A 25,988-nucleotide genomic window follows, 5' to 3' on the forward strand; every position below is an offset into this window, starting at 1 on the left:
GGTCTCACTGCCTCCTGTGCTCAGTCTTGTCCACGGTGTGTTCGCCCTGTGTCCCACCCTCCAAGACAACAGGGCTCAAGGTCCTCAGAACCCTGCTTTACTCAGGTCCCTCATGAGTTCTTGCAGAAATGCACCTCAGGCAAGGAGATGGGGAAGCATGTTGCAGGGCCCCAGACAAGGAGCTGCAGAATGGTGGACCCACGGGCCTTCAGAGCCCTGCCTTCATTCTGCCTGTGGGCTGGGGATGGGGTGGACAATGTCAGAACAGGGAGCATTCACATCTTATTTCTTCTTAAACATCCAAATCCTGCTTCTGGAGACTTCAAGGCCCCCTGGCAGGTAAGTTCTTCTAACTTTGGATTTATCCAGGGACCACACAACCATCCTAAGTCAGTTTGCAAATCAGGTACCCTGGCCCAGGGTCGCCAGTGTTTTAAGACCTTCCTTATCTCCTCCGCTGAGGAAGGAAATGCAAGATAAAAACAAAGCACAGCCAACTCCAGAAAGGTTGGGAATCCTTTCAATGGCTAGAGACCAGCCAGGCCACCAACCCACCTTCACGGCTCAAGATTCCTGTGCTGTGCTCTTGGCAACCAGAGGGGGCAGCACTGAGAGCAGACCCCAGAGCTTGTGTCTCTTTTTAGAAGTGCCCATGGGACTGTCCCTCCTCAGCCTTGCTTCTCATGCCCTCAGCTGATCTTCCCAGAGCCGGGGACAGTGCTCCCCAGGCAAGTTCAAACCCAAATCTCAGCCAGCGCTTGGTGTAACCCCTGGAGTAGACAGGGCCTCCGAGGAGCCGGTCATGCACCAGGAGCTCCTCAGACATGATTTGGGAGGACTTTGAAGGACTCATGGGCATTGTTGGTGCTGTCCTGTGGGCCAGACAGTCTGAGTCGTCTTCAGAACCCTCCAGGTCAGCGTCAGCAGCTATTCTAACCCCTGAGGAAAAGACCAGAGGGTTTAGGGGCTGCAGCCAGGACTTGAACCCAACCCCATCCCCACAGGGTCCGTGGGAAGCTAAGGTGTAGCAGGCATGCTCCCTGCCCATGGGCAGCTCTGAGGGGGAGGAGGGGGAGGGGACTGAGCAGGGGCCGCCTGGGAAAGGACACTGACAGGAGTTGGGGATGTGAAGAATGACTCCGGTTCTCTGCCACGCCCAGCTCCAGCTTCCTGGGGACACCTTCTCTAGCAATAGCCGTCGCCAGAATCAGAAACCTTCTAAACTCTCTTTTGAACGTTTAAAACAAATTTCCTGTCTACCTTCCCACCTCTATCCCCAGACCAGGGCAGGACAATTGCAAAAGTGACTCCCGTTTAGAAGCCACTGCCTTATAGCGATCCTGGAGTCCTCCCCGGGGCTGGAGTGAAGGAAGTCCCCTGACATGGAGAGGTGGGTGGAGAAACTTCCTGAGAGTCTGTGCTCACCTCTCTTGGTTGGGGGAGGAATTCCATGGCTCCTCCTTTTACTATACCCTCTGGCTTCGGCCACCCTCAGAGAAGTTCTTCCCTGTTCTTTTAGCCTCTTGGCCAGTGGTGGCTGCCTTTTGTCAGTCGTGTTGTTATAGACTACTACCTGTCTGAGATTTGTGTGATGGCTTTTGGAACAGAAGAGGATTGTTATACTAGTTTGTATAATTATTACAAATATAATTATGGTACTAGTTTGCAATACAAGTTGCAATTTGCAACACAATACTATGGCAATACAATTTCCTCAAAAGTGTAAAATGGTTCAGATCCACTTGCACTCTAAAGTTATTTTCTAGACCAAATTCTCAAGGTTGCCTAATTGCTATTTTTCCTGACCTTGGGTCTTCCTCTCAGCTGATGGCAATTGTCTTGAAGGTCTCAGAGACTGTGTGAAGGCAGCCACGTCCCCAGTCTCATCTCTGCTACGGCCAAACTAATTTGTTCAACTGAGTTTTCTTGCTTAAGCCACTTGGTCAGTTTTATTTTAAACTGGTTGTACTTTGCCTTTTCAGCCTCCTACATTTTGAATTCCATTTTCTTTTATTCTGACCACAAAGGACTCATTCTTTCTGAAGTTCACCTCTTTCTTGTGAGGTCCTGCTGCAGGAGTGGCATCGCCCACCCATTTTTTTGAGAGAGAGAGAGAGAGAGAGAGAGAGAGAGAGAGAGAGAGAATTTTTAATATTTACTTTTTAGTTTTCGGTGGACTCAACATCTTTGTTGGTATGTAGTGCTGAGGATCGAACCCCGGGCTGCACGCATGCCAGGCGAGCGCGCTACCGCTTGAGCCACATCCCCAGCCCAAGGCTGCATTCTTTCCCTAACAGCTTCTCAGAGTGACAGGGTCTGCTTTCTAGCTTTTCCATGTTTATCCCAGGTTTCACCAAAGCCTGACATGGGCCATCATCTTCCCAGCCCCTGAAACCAGTTTCTTTCTAAATAATTTTCTGTTCAACTGCTAAGCTATGCCATGTAGTTTATTTTAGACGTTTGCTATAGAAGTACTTCACTTTCGGGAAGCAATTTCCATATTAGGGTAGTCTAATTGCCATAATAAACAAGCCTAAAAATTCAGCAGCTTAAACATAATAAAAAGGTTATATTCTTACTCTTTCTGGTTTTGTGCACTGTGGTTTTTGTGGGGCATAAAGTCATTTGGGGACCTAGGCTTCTTCTGTCCCATGGCCCAACCATTCTTTGGGGGGGTCTCAGAATTCTTTCCTAGATCTTCCACATCTGACCAAAAATTGAGGGAAGAGAGTAAGGATAATTGTTCGTGAGTTTTTTAGGGGCCGGCCCTGCCATATTTATTTGCAAAGAAAGCTAGGATATATATATATATATATATATATATATATATATCTGTGTGCAAAGGAAGGAGAGGTGACAGGTTTGAGTTTGGGAAATATTTAGCCAGTCTCACTACATGCCCTATTATTCCCATTTTATAGGTAAGATAGCTGAGGTCTGGGAGGGTTAGCAATTTCCCATTAATAAGCAACAGAGCCAGGAAATGAATTCAAATACAGCTGACCCCAAAGCTGTGTTCTGAATCACCAGGCCACCCAGGTCATCTTCTTTCATACCTCACTCGTGACAATCCATGCACTGTTTCCCATCTGTTGTGACCTTCTCTCTGTCAGTGGTTGATCAGTTCTCTTACAAGCAGCCCTAGTCTGTGGACTAGTCTGCCCATGGATAGAGCCTGAGGGCCACAGCAAGAGCTTAGGACAGCGCTGAAACGGAACATTAGAACACGTGGAAGTAAATGAAGTGGTTTCTTTACAAGGGCACCATAGTCTAGCATTGTGTTAGAAGTGGGGTCAGATGTGAAGGGTCTTGATAGAAGGGACTGTATGCCATCAATAGAAGAATTCATGTGAAGGCATTTAAGAAATGGCATGAGGGCTGGGTTGTGGCTCAGTGGTAGAGCTGGCCTTTCTCTGGGTCTCCTGGGCTCAACTGGGAAATGAGCCTGTTATGGAAATTGAAGTTCTGCTTCCTGCTCATCATGGTCCAAGTGAGCCCCTCACCATTTTTATTACCCCGATATTGAGCAGGTTTGAGGAAAATACTTGAAGCAGTAAGCTGTCTTTTCACTTTGGATCTAAATCACCTCCCAGGGACACTGGTGGCGAGCTGCTTATTCACCGCTATAACTGACCCTTTGACATGTTCTCATCCCTTCTGGCCTACAGGGTTGGTTTCCCTCCCCGCTCCCATAGACAGGATCCCCAGCTATGCATTTAATTAAAATGTTTGGTAGAAGAGTTCTGAAGTTCTGTTGAGATCTTCCTGTGAGTTTTTACATAATTTGAATTAATCCGTATTGGTCATACTTCGGGTTGGGTTGGGTGGCCTTGCTGGGATCCTGGGAGACACTGAAATTTCAGAGTGGAAAGGTGGGCCGGTGGGGAATGAGGGCAGGCTGCGCAGTTTGCTCATTCATCCAAATTCTATTGGCCACCCACTCTGTGCTTGGCATTGTAACAGGTGCCTGGAAACCGTGATGAAAGACAAACCCTGACCTGCAAGGCTCTTGTGGTTTTGTGGGGACAGAAAATATCAACTACGCACAGGGTTGGGGAATCCAGAGGAGCAGCACTGCTGCCGCCGAGCGCTCTAGTGCAAGCTTCCCTGAGACGACTTGGGCTGCTTCTCGAGGACATTACGGAGACACGTGGAGCTCCAGGAGAGGGAGGGGATGCTTGAAGGAGAATGAGATCTGGGGAGTGAGCGAAAGATGCAGTGGAACCCAGGGTCCTTCTGCCCCAGAAACTCAAGGGGAAAGATGCGGAGGCTGCCCATCCACCAGGGGCAGGAGGGCTGGGCGTGCTCCGGCTTACCCTGGAGGGGAGCAGGTGTGGCAGAGCCAGCAGAGGTCCTGGAGATGCTGGCTTCTGGGTAGCCAAGGAGCTGATGGCATGGAAGGCCTGGGAGGCTGCAGGCCACAGGTGTGCAGGCTAGTGTCCGTTCAGCAGCTCTCGGGAGCAGGGAAGGTAGATGGCTGAGTGGATCCACGGAGGTGAGCGGGGCTGAAGCAAGAGGGTCCCGGTGGGAGGATGGGCAGAGTTGGGGACTAAGGAGTTAAGCAAAGGAGCCTAAAGGTGCAATTTCCCTGGAAATGGAAGCCAGGACCAGAGTTGGGGCGGAGTGAGAAACTGGAACCCTGCGTGTGGCTGGTGGAAGTGTGAGAAAGCACAGCCACGGTCGAGAACAGTGTGACGGTTACTCCAGAGGTTCACTCAGGATCACCATGTGACCTAGTGACTGCATTCTGTGTGTGCATCCAAAAGCAAAAAGCAGAAATGTGAAAGTGCTTGTCCACCAAGGGCCGCATCATTTACTTGGTTTGAAAGCAAACCAAGTGCTTATCAGCAGACTGACAAGCAAAATGTAGTCGTTCACACAATGAAGGATCATTATTATTTGAGGTCTTAAAAAAGGAAGGAAATTCCGATACACGCTGTAACAGGAATGAACCTTAACACCATTGTGCTGAGTTACATAAACAAGACTCGAAAGGACAAAGATCACAGGATCCCACGTATATGGAACATCTGGAATAGGCAAACTTACTGGGACTCAGGGTAGAAGGGTGGTGCCAGGGTTGGGGGAGGGGCTGGGGACTTACGTTTAATGGGTACAGAGCCTCTATTTGGGATGATGAGATCAAGTTCTGGGGTTGGATAGTGGCCACAATGGGACAACAGTGGGAATGTAGTCAATGCCACTAACTGTACACGTAAAAATGGCCAAAATGATAAATTTTATGTTAGGTGCATTATGTCAAAATTAAAACTGAAAAAAGATCACCAGGAGGATGGAGCCGTGGTTAGGAGGCTGACCTCCTGGGCCTCCTTGGCCTCCTGAGCTGCAGCAGTAGGGGTAGGCCTGGAGGGGCTGTGGGGCACTCAGCTCCACTGGGGACTGCAGGGCCCTGCTCAGGCTACTGACACCGAGGCCCAGTGTGGAGAAGGCGGGGCGGGGATGCAGCTCCCAGATCTGGGAGAAAGCCGGCAAGCTGAGCAGGACAGCCCTGGGCCTCGGGGATGGAGCATGGGCGCAGATGGGGCTGGACGGCACCCAGGAGGCAATGGGGAGCTAAGCCACTCTCACTCTGCCACACAGGCCTTGGTAGGACAATGACCTGGAGGCCCCTCTCTCCAGTCACACTGTCATCTCTGTAAAGTTGGGAGGCAGTGGTGGGCTCTGGACATTTTCAGAGGTATTTAATAATTTCTAAAGGGCTAAATAACTTCAGAAAGATGTTACTTGCAACAACTTTTTTGGACTGTAGCTGGTGTGGATAAATAAGCGCGCCAGGCGAGCGTACAGTGATTCCAAACAGTTTAATGTAATTCCAAGACAAAGTGTGATTACATTTCTACACATATACAATATGCATATGTGAGTTTACAAATTTTAATTAATAACTCGTTTCACTTCAGAGACCGAAAAAATGATCAAAAAAGAAACTGTGAGTAACAAGCTATAACATAGTTCACCACAACGGGACCCCCCCTTCTCACCCTACAGTTAGTAATATTACAATTAAAATAACTATATTCTTCTATAATTTTTTTCTGTTAAAATCATCTCATAAATTTACAATGCTATTATTAGTTTCCAAGACTAATATAAATTCACTCCATTTTTCTACAACGAAAATGATTATTAATTTAGAAGCACACGACATCATGATGAAAAACACAAGCATTTTAGTAGCAAGGACTCGATCAGTTAAGAATTAGTTTTCTTGTAAAACATTCTAAAGCCAAGTAAAATATCCATTCTTATAACATACCTATAATATGAGACTAAGGAATAGGTTACATATAGGTCTACAACACATTGGGTTGTCTTTAAAAAAAAAAAAGTAGACGTTTATAAATAAAAAAGAAAAGAGGGACAATTCACAGAGGAAAAGAGGTACACGAGAAAATACCGTTGCACGCAATAATTTTCACACAGATTAACGTGGATTAACACTTTTTATTACAGAAACCGTACAGTGAAGGAACACAACGGACCAGGGTTTATGGGGTTATTGAGATTGAGCTGAGATGACCTGGTAGAGAATGGTCTAGGTGAGATGACCTTGGGGAGGGAGCCACGTTCCTTGGACTGGGGACTGCGTGTCGCCAGGTCTCCTCTTCCCTGTTATCTGGGGAGTGTGTCTTTCTATCCAGTGTCCTGAAGTCATGGGCGGTGGAAAGGTAAACATTTCTAGGGATCTCTTCTCTTCCATCTTAATGGATACCGTTTTTGGAAACATGATATAATATCAGGCTGCAGCTCAATACATGTGGTCAAAGCAAAACGGGATGGAAAATTCCAGTCCTTCTGATCTGATGCCCCCTCACCCGTTTATGCCCTTGATGCTGGGGACCCTGAGAGAGCACCAGCACCCTTGGGGTCCCTGGCCCCACTGTGGCGAGGTGGAGAATAGGGCCGTGCAGGAGCAGGGACACTGTGCGCTCCTTGGACACTCCATGGCTGCCCCATCCAACCTCTCAAGCCCCTCTCTCCTCTTCTGTAAAGCTGTACTTTCCCTGTCAGGAGTTTGGTTTGATATATATACACAAACATACAGATCAACGTCTCTATCTACACAGGGCTCCTACTCAACTAGTTCTGCTGCCCCAGGGATGCCTTTCTTGTCCACTTCATTTGGTTAAAAAAATGCACACGCAGAGGTGAAGAGATGCTGTGGGTCCCAGAGAGGACTGTGCCCTGGGAGACCCATGGGAGAAAGAAAGCTTTTAAGAGTAGTGACACCGAAGTGAGGGACTGTGGAGGGTGGGAAGCCCACAGATCTGAAGGCAGAGCAAATGGGGACATCTGCTTTGAAGGGTGGGGTCGGTGGGGGGGATGCTTTATGGTCCAAAACTACAGAAGATGGCACAGTCTAATCCCTTTCCACGTCCCAAGTTCTTCCTTCTAACCTGAGCCTGCCTCCCGAAACAGCAAGAGTAAGTCCTCTGCCCTCAGCGGCAAGCAGCGGAGGGAGGCAGGACCGCTCTTGAGGCCAAGTGGGCCCTTCTTGCTGACTCTTGACTTCTGGAGTCCTGGGTGGCGGGGCACAGGGTTGTAGTGACAGCAGGGCAGAGGCAGAGGTGGCCACAAGGGACAGTGACCCAAAACAAGGAAGCAGGGGGAGGGAGGCGCCAGGAGAGGTTTGTTTGGAAACTGGGTGAAAGGAAACTAGAGAGAGCAATGGCTGAGCCCTTTTTCAGATACAATGCACTTTTCAAATTAAAAAAATAAAAAAAGGAAAAGTGAATTTCTATATCTCTAGTTTTAAAAAATGAGGGTAAGCCCCAAAGACAATAACACAAAATTCATGTGGCCAGTTAGTGCAAAGGAACATGCACCCACAGGACCGTGGGAGGACGGCTGAGAGGAGTGAGATGAGAACATCCTCCACTGACGATCTAACAAAGCCACAAGGAACACAGCCTGTCAGCGAGGCTCACCTGGAAAAGAGTTCCCTGGTCCCAGGTACTCTGCAGTTTTCAAGGTCTCTGCTGCTGGAGGAAGGGTCACAATGGGTCCTCCACAGTTTGGTGGTGGCACAATGAAAACCAAACTAGGCTCTCAGCAGAACTGGCAGCTCCCCAGGCTGCTCCTGCCTGACTGTGGGGCCTGCTCCTGTGTCCGAAGCCTCTCTCATGACCTTCCACATCCCCTCCCTACAGACTGGGTGTCAGGGGAAGGCCCTGGGCTGCCCCTCGATCCCAGCTCCTTCGGCTGAGCAGTGCGTGCAGTCTCTGAGTGGAACCCCAAGTCCCTCCCACCAGGCCCAGCTTCACATCTCAGCTTGACATTAGGCAACATGTACACCTGTTCTTTTTACAGGGATTTTGTTTTAAAAGAGAAAATGAGTAAAAGACAGCAGTTGTATGGAAGTCCCAGCCAGAGAACAGGGCCACAGGGACACATGGTTCTCCCTTGCAAAACACTGACAGGGATACCAGCAGGGCCCCAGAGTGAATAGTGGTACCCTCAGGGCCACCTAAATCCCAGTGTCTTCTACTGCCTAGTGAGTGGAAGTGAGTGGATCTATAATAAGTTAAATATTCAGTCAAGACAAAAATCAAGGAACCAGGAATCAGTTCTCACTGCCTCCTCCAAGGTGTCAAGGACAAGGCCTTGAAGACAAATGCTGGCCCAACAAGGCGAGAGACTGCATCTGCCCAGGTCAGGACACGCCCCTCCCACTCCAGCTGGACTTCCTTTCACATTCTCTCAAGTTCACTTGGAAACCAACAATATGGAGGAAAACGCACGTACTGGGGGACAGAACAGAACGGGCAAAACACCTGCCTTTGGAGACATGGCCTCCAACCCAAGGAGGCAAACCATCGCGGGGGTTTGAAGAAGTCAGTTAGAAACAGAAATTGTCTTTAAAAAGTACCAGTTTAAATGTAAACTATAAAACACTTTAACTATAAAATGTAGCCAGAGATATGCTTAAGTATCCACAGTCAATTATTCAGTTTACTCATATAAATGAGATTCTCTTGATATCCCAGAAAGCTAACAGCATTTTACAGTAGCTAAAAACATACATGCTCCATGTGCGTTTGAACATCATATTTGATTATAACACAAAGAATGATCTCTTCCTTGGTTTCATTCTTGTTGTAACTATTTTCAGAATTCACTTAAGCAACGATGACCAGGGTGTGTGCTAATCATTATTTTCAGCCCACACAGAATTCATAGCTTTTTAAATCCCAAGATCAAGCTGGCTACATGATTTCAAAAAAGGCTAAACCCAGGATGAATGCCCACGTTTGAGGTAATTATTGCCGTTAGGTCACAGTTTGTGTAAGATAATGTATCTAGAATCTTCTAAAAGAATCTTTAGGTGTTCTGTCAGAATTCCAGAATACCTGTTGACACAACCAGGAATTCCCATTCTGACCAGTTGGGTTTGTTTCCAATGGAGTTAAAGTTCTAAAAAGATTCTAGAACTTGTGTAAACTACCTAAGAATTTAGGCAAACAAGCCTGGAGCCAGTCAACCAAGAAGTTTCTAAAGGAAACGAGAAATGAGAAACCCACCCCCAAACAGCTGAGCAGACACTTCATAGCATGTGATGACGGTTTGTTGGAAAATTAAAAATCTAGTCCCAAATCATATCGAATTCTTTCCACCTTTCAACCAAAGTGGAAATGGATCTGTATTACTGTCAATCTCACACTGGGGCCAGAGATGCTTCTTTAATTCCTGAAAGTTGTCTCACTTTTCTCAGTTTACACACTGTTGTTTTCTATTTCTTTGAGAGGGGTGTCTCTCTTGGAAGAAAATTTGTTCCTCTTTCTAGAAGTCATCTTGTCTTTCTTCCTTTTTTTTTTCTTTTTTCTTTTTTTACAGAAAGAAAAACGTTCCTGGATACCAGACCCACACATGGTATTTACAAATTTGGTGTGAACCCTGCATCTGGTTCTGCCCAGAGCTGAAGAGTGGATCTGTCACAGAGATCAGAGCTGTCATGATATTTATTAAGTGCAGTAAAAAATAGCATTTTGAAAAAAATATATACCTTTAGTATTGCCTTTCTAGAATTAACTATAAGCAAGAAAAATTATTTTTTTTTAAAGAAGAAAAGAACACTTTTTTTCCCCCTTCACTCTCATAAGAGTTAGCAGCATTACTAAAGCTAGTTGGTACACTGGAAAGAAATCTAAAAGGAATTCTAGGAATCAAAAGAAACTCCCCAGAGATTTTTCTAAAAAGTCAAAGTTATTCTGCCCCTCTGCCTGCATCCAGTTCAGGACGCCCTCTTTTCACCTGCTCAGCTCCACAGAGCAGGCAGGGCACAGGGTGACATTTCCTCAAGGACTCTCTTTGCAACATACACATAGGAGACAGCTGGGTCTGGTGGCAGAGCTCAGTTCTGGAACCAGGCAGACCCTGGCTTCCCTCTCACCAGCTGGGTGGTCCCAGGAAGGTTAAGAGTTCTGCAAGCCCAACACGTCCTCTGTAAAGGGACGGATATTGCCAATCTCGTAGGGTTAGTGTGAAATGAAATAAGACCATCGGGCAATTCCTAGCACAGTGTTTGGCACGAAGGAAATGGGCATATCATTAAAAGGTACATCAGAAATATGAGGCCATACAATTGCTGTTCATGAAAAAGATGAAACAAAATCACATCTCGAAGAGCCCACTAACAATTAATAGACTAGAAACTTGGGGATTCTGGACCACCATTGCTTTCTTTCTTTAACACGTGCCACTTTCTCAGAGTGTCAGCTTCCTCATCTGTCAGTGGGCGGGGAGGGGGAAACTACCCTTTTCTCAAGGGGATGGCTGTGATGGCTCCACAACCTGATGCTCGCCAGTCCTCCTGTGAGGGATATTGCTAGTCTGGACACTGAGGCTGTGGGTCTGAGAGGAGGAACTCGTAAAGGCATCAGGAAGCCCCCTCTGTGCTGGGGTCTGCGGCAGGGGCCACGTCTCTTGTAAACTCTGAAGGGAAGACCAGCATGGAGCTAGCTCTCTCTCTTGAACTTCTGAAAGCTGCCCTAACACCAGAAACCTCTACTTGATTGGGTCATTACACTGAGCAGCAGGGCCAAAAGCCTTGAAGCAATTTCTTTTGCATATAAATTCCACTGAGCCATCTTCTCTTCTCTAGTGACCTGCTGAGATTTGACTGTCTGTTGAGATAAGGAGTGAGTCCTGAGGCAGGGGAGTGGGAAGGAGCGGCCCAGCCCAGTGGAGTCCAGCACGCCCTAAGCCTCGAGGCCGCAGAACTGCCCAGCAGCTCGGTGCTCGGTGCCCAGGTCGATGCAAGAGCTCCGGTTTCCCAGTAGCAGCAATGTGGAGGGTCACTACTCTACTCCTGTTTTTCAAAGATGAGTGCAGTTTTGAAATAAATGCAATTAAAACAAAGAAGTCAGGATAAAGAGAAAAACAGTTTACGAACAGAAGTGCTTCACTACTGATGGCATTATTGCCCAGAAAGGAAAGAGAGGAACGCCACTGTGTCCATCTCTGGAGGTGCCTTTGAGAAGGGTTCTTTGGCAGTGGAAAGGACGGCTTCACCTTCCTTTCCAATTTGGTAAGGACAATTTGGCCTGCTCAATTTTGAGGCTTCCCCTTTGGGGATCTGTAAAATATCAGAAAGAAAAGACACAAAGGGGGAAGGGAGCCTGCAAGTCCCTGGACTGGAATGTGTTGAAAGAGCGGCTCCTGCCAGGCTGGGCCTGCGGAAGGAACCCTCGCCTCTCGGTTGAGTTCTCTCTGCTGGTTGAGGACACTGAGCTATTTTCTTCTTTCCGTTTTCTGTCCTTCAGCTGCTTGGCAGGCCAGCAGGAGCAAATGCCCTACGCGTGCCACCCTGCCCTCAGTCAATGAGAAGCTGGCGGGAGAGCTGGGGAGGGGCGGGGACCCACGTGTTCTCCCGACCATGAACCTTCAGTAATACTTCCTTAAGCCTCCTCATCTCCTCGCTCCAGTTTCCAATAATGTCTGCTCCGCTCACTCACATGCACGCACGCACACGACCCAAACCCTCCACCACAAGCTTGTTCGAAGCTTGGGAGTGTCTGCAACTCCCAGGATCTAGTCCAGGGAAGTCATTCTGTCACTTGTGCTGATCTCCCCTCCCTGACCTTCCATCTGGAACCATGGCGTCTGGGCAGGTGTGAGTCCCCCAGCTGAAGAGGACAAAGCCCAGCTGGCTTCCAAGCCCACAACAATCAGCTACCAGGAGGGCGAGAAATGCCACCGTCCAGGAGACAATGGCACCGCGCTTCACCCTGCTTCCTCTGAGTCACCCTGACCACCTGCTCCGCCTCGCAGTCCAAACTGACATCCACTGGACTTGCACACCATTGGCCTGCTCACCCTTTCTCTTGGGAACATCCCAAATATCACCAGAGGCACTAAGCACAGGGACATGGGTGCCACCGCCTGGATGGGTGAGAACCCTGGGGGAGCACACTGACCTGAGGTTCATGAGGTTCCAATGAAACGCTTCTCTGTGACCTGTCCTTCTCGATCCTCCCTTCACTCTGAGCTGAGTTTCTTCACTGAGGAAGGATGGAGCCAATCCAAGGCTTGGTGAGGCCATAGGGGATTTGTGGTCTACCTGAGGACAAGAACATCTCCCCACTTGAAAGCTTGGTCCCAGGGATGGCACCCTTTTATGAGACTCTCTGCCAAGGGGGCTTAGTGCTGGAGTACCAGGGGTGGGGGGTTTGGGCACGGAAGCTAATGGTCACGCTGGGGTCTCCTTGTGTGGCTTCCAGTGCAACAGCTTTGTGCTTGAGACAAAGGATGCTGGGTGAGGACTAGGTGGACATGAATACCTGCTGAGTGCCAGAGGGGCTGTCCACTGCCCAACAGCTTACTTCCCTTCAGGGAAACTGGCCACTTTAGCTTTAGCAGTTCCTGGGCTTGGTGGGCAGTGTGTGGGCACCCATCACTCACAGCCCAGGACACTGAGGGCACAGGAAGAGCCCAGGAAAGGCTGCGAGGTCCTGCCGTGCTCCCCCACTTGTAAAGAATATTGTGGGGGACACGTGGCAATGTCTGGGTGGCTTCACTCGGGGTTCTCTGGCTTCTTCCTCATTCTGCCACCTTTATTTGGCTTGAGAGAACTGTGTGCTGGGAGGATGTATCCAGGCGGAAGGGGCAGACCGAAGAAGTGGGGGAGGTGGTAATTGAGGGAAAGTAAGACAGAGGCTGGGGGGGGGAGGGGGAACTGCCTCTGCACTGAAGGATGCAAGCCACGCTTTGGGGGGGCTGATGGGTAGGGTGAATGTTTTGGAAAGGGGCTGGGTGAGCTCTGGGAAGAGGAGCTTTTTTGCTTAAATAACAGATATGAGGCAGGCTAAGAGTGTAGTTAGCACATTGGGGATGAACAGGAGAGCATAGAAAGTGGGGGGAGAAGCTAAGGGTTCCAGGGTCAGTGCACCCGGCGTCCCTGAGCCCAGAAGCTGCCTCCTCAGGTGGCCTCCCAGGCTACTGGAAATTAGAAAAATACACCAATGGCGATCATGCTGTCCAGGGCCTCAGCTGGGTTTTGCAGAGGAAAAGGCCTTGACTCTTCCCACTTTGCTCTGTGGTAGGTCTTCCTCAGTGGCTCTTTGTGGAAGAAATGAAAGAAACAATCTTCCTAATTCCCAGGGCTTTTCTTTTTTTTTTTTGTCTGACAAAACCGGACATCTGTATGTCCCTCCAGTCTTCTCCTATACTCACAGATATAGTAAATTTAAATATTAAAGAGAAAACACAAAGAAACTTGGAATAAATGTGCATTTAAAACCCTGACTAAAACAGCAATACGATGATAATGAACATAATTACAATGGCAATAACAAAAATAATCAGCACAACAATATCGACTTCATGAGCAGCATGAAACTTTCATTCCTGATCTGGAAGGAGAAAAGGAAAGAAAACATCAGGTGAAAGAGTGAGAAGCTTCAATTTAAGCAGACAAAAGGAAATGGAAAGAACACTGGAAGTCGTCTTTCCCCTAAAAGATGAGATCTAGAAAGGGCTGGAACTGCACTGTGCGGGGAGTCCAGAGCGCTGCTCAGACAGGCAGACTGAGGCTCATTTTCAGCCAAGACTAGACGCCTTGTAACTGTAGGAGAGGATCTGGTGAGACTGTGTGGCCATTTGGCTGCTGAAAGTCCAAACAGAAAGGTTTTCCAGGGTGGCGCGGCTCCAGCTCCGGCGTCCTCTGAAGGCCTGCGCCCTCGCGCTCCCAGCTGGCCTCTTCCTGCTGTCTCAGGACAGGAGCCTCCCCACCTCCAGCTGAGGCCACACTGATCTGGGCCCCAGGGAGCATCTCCTGCAGATCCACTGCAGCCCTGCCTCAGGCGGGTCCTTGTGGCACCACTGAGTGTGCCTGGCCTTGCACAGGTGCTGTGTCCTTCCTTCGGGCCCAAGGCCGGCACTTCATCCTCTCCAGTCCGGGAACCTATTTCTTGGTAAGAATTTATGTTCGGGGAGGGGAAGTTTCCGGAGTTCCTTCACAGCTAAGAGCTAAGTACCGACTTCATTACTGAGTGAGGGCGGATATCACTACGAAAACCCCTTTCACAGTAGATCGCTAGGGCCTGCAGAGTGAGGCAGCAAAGGCAAGGAGAAGGCCGAGGCTCTGACCCAGAAGATCTCTTTGCACCTGGAACTTGGCTGAGGTGTCAGGTAAGGACTCTGCATCAGGATCAAACAATCGGAGCCACCCATCAAGCCCCGTTCTTGACCAGAGGGCTTCTGAGTGTCTGCCTGCTTGAGTTGCTCCCTAAGAGCAGAGAGGACTCCCTTCCCATCCCTACCTGCCGTATCCAAAGCCTGAGAAAACTTCCAGGATGGAGCCAATGTACACAGAGGGTGCAGGCCAGATTTCTTTGGAGACTTAATCATCTGTGAGAGTGTTTTCTCAAGTGCAGCATAGGACCCCTGGTCACCCTCATCAGCATCCCTCCAACCTCTGCCCACCAGACTCCTCAAATGCCAAGACCAAAATCATGTCTTGAGCAGACCTGGGTAATCCAAGGAAAGAATTCAACAACAAACGGGTTGGTGGTTGTCTATAGAGCTGGGGATCTGGCCAAATGGGCAGAGCAAAACAGCGCCCAGGGAGCTGGCGGAGAGGGAAGCGTGGGGCGGGGTGGCGAATGCCAGGCTTCCTGTGGGATGGAGGGACCGGGGTGCAGCTGGGGTGTGTGTAGCCTCCTTGAGTCCCTGCAGACGGTCGTAGGAAGGTGGTGGTGGGCCTGGAGGCTGCTGCTCTGCAAAGCGGACATTCCTAAAATCCCTGGTATCAGTGCCAGAGCTGGTCTGATGGGCAGAACTGGGCAGGGTGAAGGTGAAGGGTGGGGAGTCTCTGGGTGTCTGCTCCCAAAGTAAAACTCAACACAAAGCATTCGGGTCATCAGATGTGCCCTCCCACCACAGAGCCCCGTCACTCTCAAGTCCATGGATTCTCCTTGAAGCCCTGCCAGCAAACAGCCCAAGAAGGACAATGGGCATGGGGAAAAACAACAACAAAAGAACCAAAAAGGAAAGACTCGAGTGAATGTTCCAACAGCGCAACAGAAGAGCTGAGGTGGCCTGGATCAGCCCGGCTGGCTTCCTGGGTGCCAGCGGGAGCCTCCCTACACCGAGTCTGTCTGTCGTTCCGTAAGGCACTAGGAGGGAATGATGCAAAAGCAAGACTGCGAGGGCTGTGACGCGGTGCCGAGGGACACAGGGAGGGTGGCCTCCGCGCTCATACCCACGCGCTGGCCACACACGCTCGCTCACCGGGACCACTGCATTGGTTACACGCCTAAGTTATATCACTTTGTTTTGTGCAATTACACAGGAATAGTCTATTGGTATCGCTGGAGTTGAATACAAGGTACACAGCAAGGGCGCAGGGCTACATTCCACCAGGGTACCTCGACGGCGCCAGCCTGCGCTACGTGATGGGGTGGACTCAAAGGAAAATAGATCTTCAGAAAGGAAAAAAAATCTCAAGTTTGTAACACACATCGTTAATGACATCTGAGGAATAACATTGCTTAGGGATTTATCCAGAGTGCTCAGAAGAGAAAACCCGCCCCCTCCCAGGGAGTTTCTGGTCAGCCTGGCCGAGCCCATCATTTCTGATAAACAAGCCAGGGCTGGGCTTCGCCAGCCCCCCAACCCCCAAATCAGCCTCTCAGGCCATGGCCTGACTATGGAGAGGTGTTGACCCTTTAGCATTCTGGAAAAATCCCTAATTCTTATGTTTAATTAATTAAAAATCTATTGGATTTCCATATCAGGTGTCCCTGACAGCAAATTCTTCAATGTTATTCGCTGCCATATGAAAATAATCTTTTGAAAAGTTCATAGATAAAGTTCTTCAAAAACTGGGGCCCCTCGCTTCTGGAATCTTCTCGTGGCTCTCTTCTTCTCCTTTCCAGTTTGGTGCAGAATGGGTTTGTGAGCTGTTTTTTTTAAATTTTTTTTTAAATTTTTTTTGTTACTGATGTTTTCTTTTTTTTTCTTTTTCTTTTTTTAAAATAAAAAGCATAGATTTCCCTCTCCTTAATCCCTTCCTTTTAAAATGTTCTCTTCTCTGCTCTAAGTCCTCCCACTTCCTAGTTCAAGTTTCATTGGTGTCCCGTCCCTGTCCCCTGCCCCCCTCCCCTGCCCCTTTTGCATTGTTTGTGTGCGGCACCTCAGTATAAAAAGCCGGCTCCCCAGGGTCCCAGGAGCAGCCTCCCTCCCTCCCCTCCCCAGGCCCGTGGTTATATGTAAGGGTACTGGTTGACCTTGGCAGGGCTCAGTGGGTATCCAGTGTAGACGGTGGAGGCTGGCGAGGCGCTGATGTAGGTCTGGTGGGCAAACTGGGCTGGATACTGACTTGGGTGGATGGTGGGCGAGGGCAGGACCCGGGGGCCCATGCTCACGGGGACCTGGTGGACGATGCTGGCCGGGTAGGCAGTGTGCTGCACGGTGTGGCGAGCCGAGCCTTGGGAGGCCACCAGGTGGGCCACGGTGCCAGTGGAGCCCAGGGCTGCAGGCGCTGTGTAGGTGTAGAGGTGAGGCTGGGTGGGGAGGTGGGCGGCGGCAGCGGCAGCCAGGTGCGGGTGGACAGTGCCGTGGCTGGGGCTGTTGTGTGGGAAGGTGTACGGAGCCTGAGCCATGGTGGGAGCGATGTAGGCCTGCTGCCGTCGATGGCTCCCGGTGCGGTCTGCGGCCATGTGCTGCTGGGCCTGAGAAGAAGCAGCGAGAGGGGCTGTGTCAGGGGAGGAGGGGGAGGCCAGTGGGGAGGAGGGGGGTGAGGACAAGGGGCGGCAGGAGGGACAACAGATGCTTCCCTTTGTGTGGTGACAGTGAAAATAAGTTTGGACTGAGAAAGGGACATCTGGCCTGCTGTGCGCAGGCTGGGATGACACAGAGCAAGCCAGGACAAAGGCAGTGGGATGTGAGGTGTCAATAGACCCTGTTTTGAGGGGGACTACTTTCTTACCCACTGTGAAATCTCAGACTCTTAAGACAACTCTGTTTGAAATTCTATCAGTCCAACCAAATAGCCCTCTTTCCCCTCGAGAACCTAAGCCGCCGTGACACGTGAGATCCTAGGCCATTCTTTTCCTTGTTCTGTGGAATAGGTGTGAGGTTTCCTTCCCTGCAGTAAGGAGAAGCCGCTGAGGTCACTCAGGAAACTTCCTGCCACCACTAGGGGAACCACAGGCCCAAGAGGTGGCGAGGGCTGCCTCCATGACCCTCTCTGCAGCTGGAGAGTGGGGAGCTGAGGCGATGGGCCTGAGTGGGGCTTACCTGACTGAGATTGAGGGGCTGCTGCTGCTGGAAATGGGGGCCTGGCCGCTGCTGCCGGTAGGCGATGGCTCCCGACGAGCTCCCTGAAGAATGACCGCTGGTAGAGGTCACATTGCTGGAGGACTTGGACTTGTAGGAGGACGAGTGGTGACTGGTGTTGACTGTGGAAGGAGGAGGAACAGGTCATAGGTCAGTGTCGGCTCCTTGGTTGACTGGAAGATGCTCCCACTTCAGGTTACAGTGGCCTTCCCAGGAGGACATGTCCCTGAGACTGGCCGTGCAAAAATCAGCCTCAGCCCCCACACTCAGTCTTGACTTTGGAGTGGCACCTGGGCTCCGGCTTGCTCCGTTGGTTAAGATAAGATGAATTCACTCCGGGACTAGCCCAGGAGTTGAACATGGACAAGTAGTTTCCTCCCCTGACAAGGGGGCTGTAGATGCAGGAATCCTACCTTGCCAGCAGGGGGCGCCAAACCCCGGGAATCCTGATTCTGGCCCAACAACTTAAGGTGGGTGGAGAATCTGAATTCTAACAAGCCTCCAGGTGCTGCCACTGCTGGCAGGCGCTCCCACACTCCAGGGGCTCAGGGGCTCTAGGAATGGTGGGCTGTCACCTAGGCAGGATAGTTCTGGCTGGGCAGCCAGAGGGAGCCAAGGAGCCTCTCCAAAGACCAGCTGTCTTAATCAGCCAACAAGTAAGTTTGAGCTCCTGCTTGGGCTGGCACTGTGACTATTAGTCACCCAGAATGGATGAGGTGACAGCAGGAATAAGGAGAGGCATCACAGATCATAGAGATGGAAAGGGCCAATATGACTTCCCTGCTGGTTGGGACAGGTGCACAAGCAAAGCCCATGATATCCTCAGTCTAAGGACAGAGATTGGCTCACATTGTTCTACGTTTGAGCACTTCATGCCTGTGAGTTATACTTAGTGACTCAATTTTCTTTGTTAAGTTTTTTGGAATATGACTTTTACTACCTTCACTTTCTATGGAGGACAAGTGTATTTCCGTGATTTATATTTTCTGCAAACCTTGCTGTACTCAGAATTAATATCTAGTAACACTGGAAAGAATAAGAAGGGTGTAAGAGAAAAGAGAAGCAGAGATCTGGACAGGTCTTCAGTGTGCTGTGGGGCTGGTGGGGAGCTGAGACAGACACAAAGTGACAGAAGGAATCAGATAACTGAGTCTCAAAAGACAGGGCCACATGCCCTAGAGGAAAAAAACTAGAATGAAATGAATAGTACAAGAGATTTCCATGAAATAAATCATTTTTGTCAGTTTTGGTGATGAGCAATATGTGAACACCAGCTCCCAGCAGGTGGCTTGGTAAAGCACAGGGAAGGACTGCCACTCGATGGACCTGGTGGAGCGTAGATCTAGTGTCACTGCTGGCGTGCTCCTCAGTGTGTCTCTAGAAACCAACGAGAAGCCCTGTCTACCACAGATGCATGAATATCAAGATGAAATAATTGACAGGTAACATGGAAAGGGCCCTTGGTACAGGGGATCCAGTCAGCTACGCAAACACTGTCTCCTTCACCTGACTCCCTAGCATGAAAACTGCCCATTTTTGGGAAGGTGCCCAAAGTTGGTGTTCAAGAGAACCATGAGGGAAGAAGTGGCAAGACTGTAAAAAATCAGTTCTCCATCTCAGGCTGTATAGCAACAAGAATCCAGGAAATTTTATGTTGGGGCTTGAGCATCTTAGGCCAAAACAGAGGCCTATTACTGTCACAGGTATCCTGTTGCAACTGGTATAAAACTGGTGAATCTGGTCATTCCTGGGAGAGAGGGTGTTAAATATTAATGAACCACACATAATAAAGATCAGGCATTTGAATGAATTACATTGGGCCAATTCTGTGACAAACCCCCTGGGTGACGAAATCAAAGTCAAAGAGAGAAGCTTGAAGCTGGGGCCAAACCAAGTATGCGGATCAACTGTTGATGAAAGGAGAAGAGTACCTTCAAAGGGCTTCACTTCAGTAGAAGGGCAAAGGGGACTGGAAACCCAGGGACAGGGCACACACTGAAGGCAGAGAGGAGCCTCCTGCCACTCAACATAGATCCAGAGTGAAAGGAGAGCCGCCTCAGTAGAGTGGAAGGTGGTGGGTCCTGAATAGAGACCCCCAATCCAACTGTGTATTGGCATCCAGGGCCCCTCCTACCCACCCACTGCTTCAGAGTCCCTCGGGTGGGTGCCTGGGAATTGGCATGTTGAACTTCCCAGCCATCCAGAGCCAGCCTGGCCCCACAGAACAGACCTGCATTTGGGAATCAGGTCCTGAGACCCAACACTGTGCCCAATCCAAACCCAGTTAGACCCTCAAAGGCCCCCCAAAATTGCAGGGGAAGAAGGGGTTTTTGTGGTCCTAAACATAGAAGGCTGTGAGTGCTGGCCTTCGGGAGGGCTTGCTTCTCTTCTTCCCTCAGCCAGGTGACTGTCTACCCCCTTCCCTCTCTGTAGCAGGTTGCAGGCTGGGCTTGCTGCTGGGCCCAGCTCTGGATCACGCTCTGCTCCTATTCCGACTCCCTGGACATCTTGTGGTTATTACATCTGAGGGGGAAACAATGAGCCGGAGGGATTTACAGCCTGAGTCTGCAAGTGACAAGGTTACTGAGCCTGGTGTGTGCCTGCTACCATCATTGTGGGAACAGGAGACAGGAGCTGAGTCAGAGTTGGTCAAGCTGTTAGAGCAGAGAAACCTGGATAAAGGAGGGGTCCTGAAGGGACCAGGAGATTCATGCAGCAATTCTATCTGCAGAGATCAATAAAGGGGCAATGGGCTTATGATGGAGGATGGTCTCCTAATGTAGGTTCTGGGTTGTAAGGGAACACGGACTTTTCTGCTCATACCTAACCCAGTTACTCAGGGATCCCTTTGTTCTGGAAACAGCCATTTGTGCCCTATCTACACCAAGTGAGGGAGCATGTGCAGCTTGGGTGAGCTCTAGAGCCAGACCCTGGGAGGCCTGGACAGGGCTTTGGGCCAGTTGGCTGCCTTGATGTGTTTGCTAAACTTTTTTTCACTTGTAAAGCTAGGAAAATGGCAGTATCTACATGCAGGGCTACTGTGAGGGTTAGAGGGCCGCCACATGCAGACTGCTTGCTGCCTGGCACTCCCTGCAGTCAGTATGGGTCAGCTGCATTAGCTATCACTCATGTTGGTTGGTCTACTGAACACTGAGCCCTGGCAAGAGCAGATGCACAAGAAACAGTGCTTGCTCCAAACTAGGAGGGTCAATACGAGGCTCCTGGAAAGGGGAACCTGGGAGCCTGGGTGTCACTAGGCCCATGTTGGGCAAAGGCTGCTCTAGAGCACAGGTGTCTGGCCTCTGGTGGCTCACGTGCCAGGAGCTCTGGCTCTGGCCTGCCTGGAACTTAATTGTTGAACTTTCCTTCAGTTCTGCATCCTTCCAATATATTCTCTGTCTCAGGCCAGTGGAGAGTTTATTCTATTGCCTTCCAGAAGATCCTCAACCAACCCCCAGGGCCAATGTGAGAAATCCTCAAGGACCTTCTGATCCAAGAACCTTGGAAGGATGGTCTGTGAGGAACACACTGTTTAGAAACAGGGTTCACCCTGACCTGAGTAGGCTCATGGAACTCTGAACCCTCTGATGCTAGGGGCTCAGGCCAGGGGTCAGGGCTGCAGCAGGTGTGTGCCTTGGCCTGTGCACACCTCCTGGAAACCAGAAAGCCGAGGAAGGCTGCCTTCTAGGATCTTTCAAGCCTAGGATGACTTTACAGACAAAGGATCATATTGGTTTTGAAAACTTCCACCAGCTGGAAGGGCAGGCATAGTCCAAGAGGAGCACCCTCACCCCTAGAAGACTCCCCATGTCCTGAGTTCAATCTGCAGCTGTAGGCCTTCCACAAACCTGTATTTAGAGCCAGGTGCGGTGACACACGCCTGTAATCCCAGAGGCTTGGGAGACTGAGGCTGGAGAGTCACAAGTTCAAAGCCAACCTCAACAACTCAGCAAGTCCCTAAGCAAGTTGGCAAGACCCTGTCTCTAAATAAAGATATAACAAAGGGCTGGGGATGTGGCTCAGTGGTTAAGTACTCTTGGGTTCAATCCCCAGTAACAAAAAACAAAAAACATGTATTTAGAGAATTAAATAATGATACAATGGGGCTGGGGTTGTGGCTCAGTGGTAGAGCATTTGCCTAGCAGGTGTGAGCACTGGGTTCAGTCCTCAGCACAGATAAAAGAAATAACTTAACATAAAATTATTGTGTAGGTCTACAACTAAAAATATTAAAAAAAATAATATAATGTGCACTGTGACAGAAATCATGTCCTTTTCAAATATTTAACCTTAAAAATGTTGCTTCCTGCATGGTTTCCACCAAAATATCTTCCTGGGTAGAAGAGGTTTTTTGGAGAGGTGTCCTTGTGGCCTCAGGAAGGGTCAGCCTTGTTATTGTTATCTCACAGAGGTGCCTAGTTTGGGGGGCTCCAGCCTGGTTTCCAGGCTTCAGATCACCAGAAGACACTGGCAGTCAGTAGAGACTGTCCTGTAAACCAGACACGCTCTGCTTCTGGCTGCTGTGGGTTCATGTTTCCCTGAAGGTAAGGCCTCCCCCTTCCAGAAACATGACCTCCTAGAATGTCTCCCTCATGGAGTGGCCTGGCAGCCCCACATTTAATTCTCAGGTTTTGGTCCCAGGACCGCCTACCTGTTCTGCCTCTGGCCCTGCAGCACTGGCCCTGAAGTGAGGGCTTCTAAGAGCTGTACTGTCTCCGTGGACTGCAGGGGGCCGGCCAGAGTATGAGCGCTTTGGCACGGTTCAGGGATGGCTGTTTACCAAACGCTTCTTCTGAGGAAGGAGGCCTGAGAGGGCTGCCTCTCCTCAGCTCCTGGGTTATGAAGAGGGTGCCGGAGGAGAAAGAAGCGGAGGCTACTTCCACTTCCCCTCCAAGCAGAGCTTCTGGTGTAAGAAAGGCCCGGTTGCAGGCTTCACCGTGAGTTCTAGAAGGGTGTCTTAGGACATGGCCCACGTGTGCAGGCTGGCCTGTGGCAGCAGTCTAAAACGTCCCTCAAGGCCCCATCCTGAACCCTGCTCTGTACCCTCAGTGGCAGTGCCTGAATGGCCTGTTCCTCCCAGGCATCATACATGGTGACCATCCCAGCAAGATTCCCAACTCCAATGGCAATGGTGACAGAGAGGAGGTCCCTCCTTAGAACAACAGCTTCCCACATATACACAAATCTCAGCAGTGTGTGTCCCTTCCCCTCTAAATAGTGGCATCACGAAGGTCACCAAAGGGACCCATGAGGCAAAGTAGTTCACTGTGGGACACAGGCTTCCTCACAGCAGAGGCCTGCTCACTGTTCTGCCCAGATATCCCCTAGGTAACTGTTTAAAACTAGACCCAGCACACATTTTTAAGGTTAAATACTTGGAAAGGACATGATTTCTGTCATAATGGACATTGTATCATTATTTAATTCTCTGCCACAGCCTGACTGTGGCTGGTGAGGGAAAGGGGGCAGAAATGCAGATCATGCAGATTTCTTTTGGTTAACTCCCCAAATTCTCCCACGGTGAGCCCGAGCAAGGGAAAGCTGGAGAGGGGCTGCTGCGTCAGTCTGCAGTGAGCTGTTCGGCTGAGGGGTGAATTCCCAGGCTTGTGCTCAGGCCCAGTTCTCAGGATGGTCATTCTCTCAATAAAGCCAAACATCACACTTGGGAGATTTTTCCTCCAAAGGGGGAATTTGAGGAGGGGCTCAGAGAAGCCTATCTGACCCTTCGCTAAAAAGACTTGGAGAAAGTTCTTCCTACAGGGGACACATGAATGAGTAGCATAGGCTCCTGGCAGGGAGCGATGCTTGACATCAGTTAGGAATGTTCCACACAGGTATCACCACAGACCGTGGATAGAGAGCGGGAGGCTTTCACTTCTTATTTACCAACCTCGTTGAAAGCAGAGCCACTATGAAGGTGGCAAGGCATTAATTATAGAATTAAAAAAGGAAAACTCTGCTTATGGAAGGTGAATCTGACCTTGACCATGGGTGATAATGGAGCACTTGCTATTTTACTAGCGCTCACGTTCCTAGCAGTTAGAAAACAAGAGACGCAACCTCCAGAGAGCAGTTTCCGGCCTGCCCTGGCCCCAGTTACCTGGCCCCAGGCTGTCGCATTCCACCAACACCTCACTGGCCTGGGTCTTCAAGGGGGGCACGATGATGGTTCGGGGGTTGCCAGTGCAATGATTCTCCAGAGTCCCCTTGCTGTCAAAGGTGTTGGTGTTATTGTGCCCGGCACGCTGCTGCACAGAGTAGGGGCTGGTGTTGCTGGAGGAGTCCGAGTAGGGAGAGTCGTGGACTGTGACGCAGCTGATGACATTTTTTCTTTGCTTGGAGACAGTGCTGCAAAGGCAAAGTGAGAAGAAGAACTGTGAGGAGGTTGTAAGGTGAGATGCCATACAGCATTCAGGGACTCGCCATGTGAAGCCCCTTGCTGTACCCTAGGTTCACAAATGTCACCCATCTAACCACCAGCAAGGCACGTGTTTAGGAGGAGGAAGAGGCTTCTGCTGGGCTTCTGGAAATTGGGAAGTGAGAAGCTTCTGGGTGACCCTGGGCTCTCCTCCGTGTGGCAGGCTCAGTAGAGCTGTGTGGCAACCCCTCTGGGCCACCAGCACAGGCTATCTGAGTAAGCAGAGAGAACCTAAAGAACTGGCAACCTGAGACTCAGTCTGGGAGAACAGCATTGGAAGAAAAGTGATCATAAGCGTAGGCTTGGGCCTGTGAGAACGAGAGCTTTAGCAGGGGGGGATGGGTCACCCAAGGCACAGCACTGCTCTGAGAGTATGACCCCCAGCACAGCGCAGGAGTGCTGAGAAAGGGTGAGGAGAGCTGGATCTGGTGCCCTCTCTCTGTGGGGTGACTTGGTGGGCAGGCCACTGGGACCTCCAGGAGTCCCCTGCTTAGGGGAAGTCTGACCATCCTCCAGCTTCCGCATTGCCTGGGCCAAGATCAGGGAGGAGATGGTACTGCACTAGGGCCTGGTGGAAAGGCTCCTGCATGCTGGGGCGGGAGGAAGTCGCTCTCAACCCCTGGGCATCTTCTGTCTGGAACTTCATCTGCAGCAGGGTGGAGCTGGCGCGGGATGGCTCTTGGCCAGTACCTTCTGTTCAGAGATATTTACGTTAGTGGGTTTCTCTGGGAATCAGTCCTACTGCCTCCCAACCTAGGGAGAGGGTTAGGGTGATGGATGTGGGACTTATTGCTGATTGTGCAAAGTTTTATAAATGGATGTTCTATTTTTGTATACTGATCATTTGTTTTTCAGAAATAACTGCCAAAGCAAGGTGGTCAGTTTCTGGTATTTATAGAGCCTGACGGACTCCCAATGACCCCCAAGGAGTCTTGCCCAACATCAAAGGGCCAGGCCAGACCAATCTCTTTTCAAGAGGGATCTCTGCTACTCGAAGGGCAGCATGGAAGTGTCCAGGCAGAAGGCAAGCAGAGGAGGCTGGAAGGGCTGGTGTTGTAAAGGCCATGCGAGGGCCTGGTCCCTGCTCCTGGTATCCAGCACAACTGACATCTGATCTGGATAATTCCTCCAGAGGCTGCACATGGTGTCCTCTCTGGCTATGAGCAGAAGATCCCTAAATGGGTCTGTGGGTAAGAACATGGGCCAGAGGCCTCACTTTGGTATGTGCTGAGCAGGACCTCCATAGCTATTCAACCTCTCTGGGATTCTTCTGCCTTCTTAATAAAACGTAGGTAAGAGCAGTAATTATGGGCTGGGGTTATATAGTTCAGAGGTAGAGTGTTTGCCTGGCACATGTGAGGTATTAGGTTCAATCCTCAGCACCACATAAATAAAATAAAGGTATTGTGTCCATCTACAACTAAGAATATTAAAAAAAAAATAGCAGCTATGCCAGAGATTTGTTCTGAGAACTAAGTGAGAAAACAGAAGTAGAGGGCTTGGAATAGTGCAGGTGCATGCTATAAGGTAAGTATTCCATAAAAGTTAGCTACTATTATTCTACGTTGAGTATCCCTAGCCTCCAAATCCAACATCCAAAACCTCTGGAGCGCTGACATGATGCCAAAAGTGGAAAATTCAAAACCTGATCTCAGGTGGTAGGTCACAGTCAAAATACTAAAAATACTGTATGAAGCTTCAAGGTACATTCAGGCCATGTATGTCAAGTGTATATAAAACACAAATAAATACTGTGCTTAGACTTTGCTCC

General features: G+C 49.8%; 1 protein-coding gene across 4 annotated transcripts in view; it reads right to left on the reverse strand.

The window, feature by feature from the left end:
- Positions 1-5,803: 5,803 nt before the first annotated feature.
- The window catches only part of Hipk2 (homeodomain interacting protein kinase 2), a 189,385-nt gene continuing 169,200 nt past the window's right edge, over positions 5,804-25,988 (reverse strand). For all 4 annotated transcript variants that reach the window (XM_078040630.1, XM_078040628.1, XM_078040629.1 and 1 more), the window contains exons 13-15: positions 23,900-24,147; positions 17,761-17,921; positions 5,804-17,192 (exon numbers count right to left, since the gene is read on the reverse strand). In XM_078040630.1, the coding sequence (XP_077896756.1) occupies positions 16,725-17,192; positions 17,761-17,921; positions 23,900-24,147 (877 nt within the window). In that variant the 3' untranslated portion in view covers positions 5,804-16,724. The remainder of the gene's footprint in view (positions 17,193-17,760; positions 17,922-23,899; positions 24,148-25,988) is intronic.

The sequence above is a fragment of the Ictidomys tridecemlineatus genome, chromosome 2, assembly GCF_052094955.1.
Source record: "Ictidomys tridecemlineatus isolate mIctTri1 chromosome 2, mIctTri1.hap1, whole genome shotgun sequence".
Lineage (NCBI taxonomy): Eukaryota > Metazoa > Chordata > Mammalia > Rodentia > Sciuridae > Ictidomys > Ictidomys tridecemlineatus.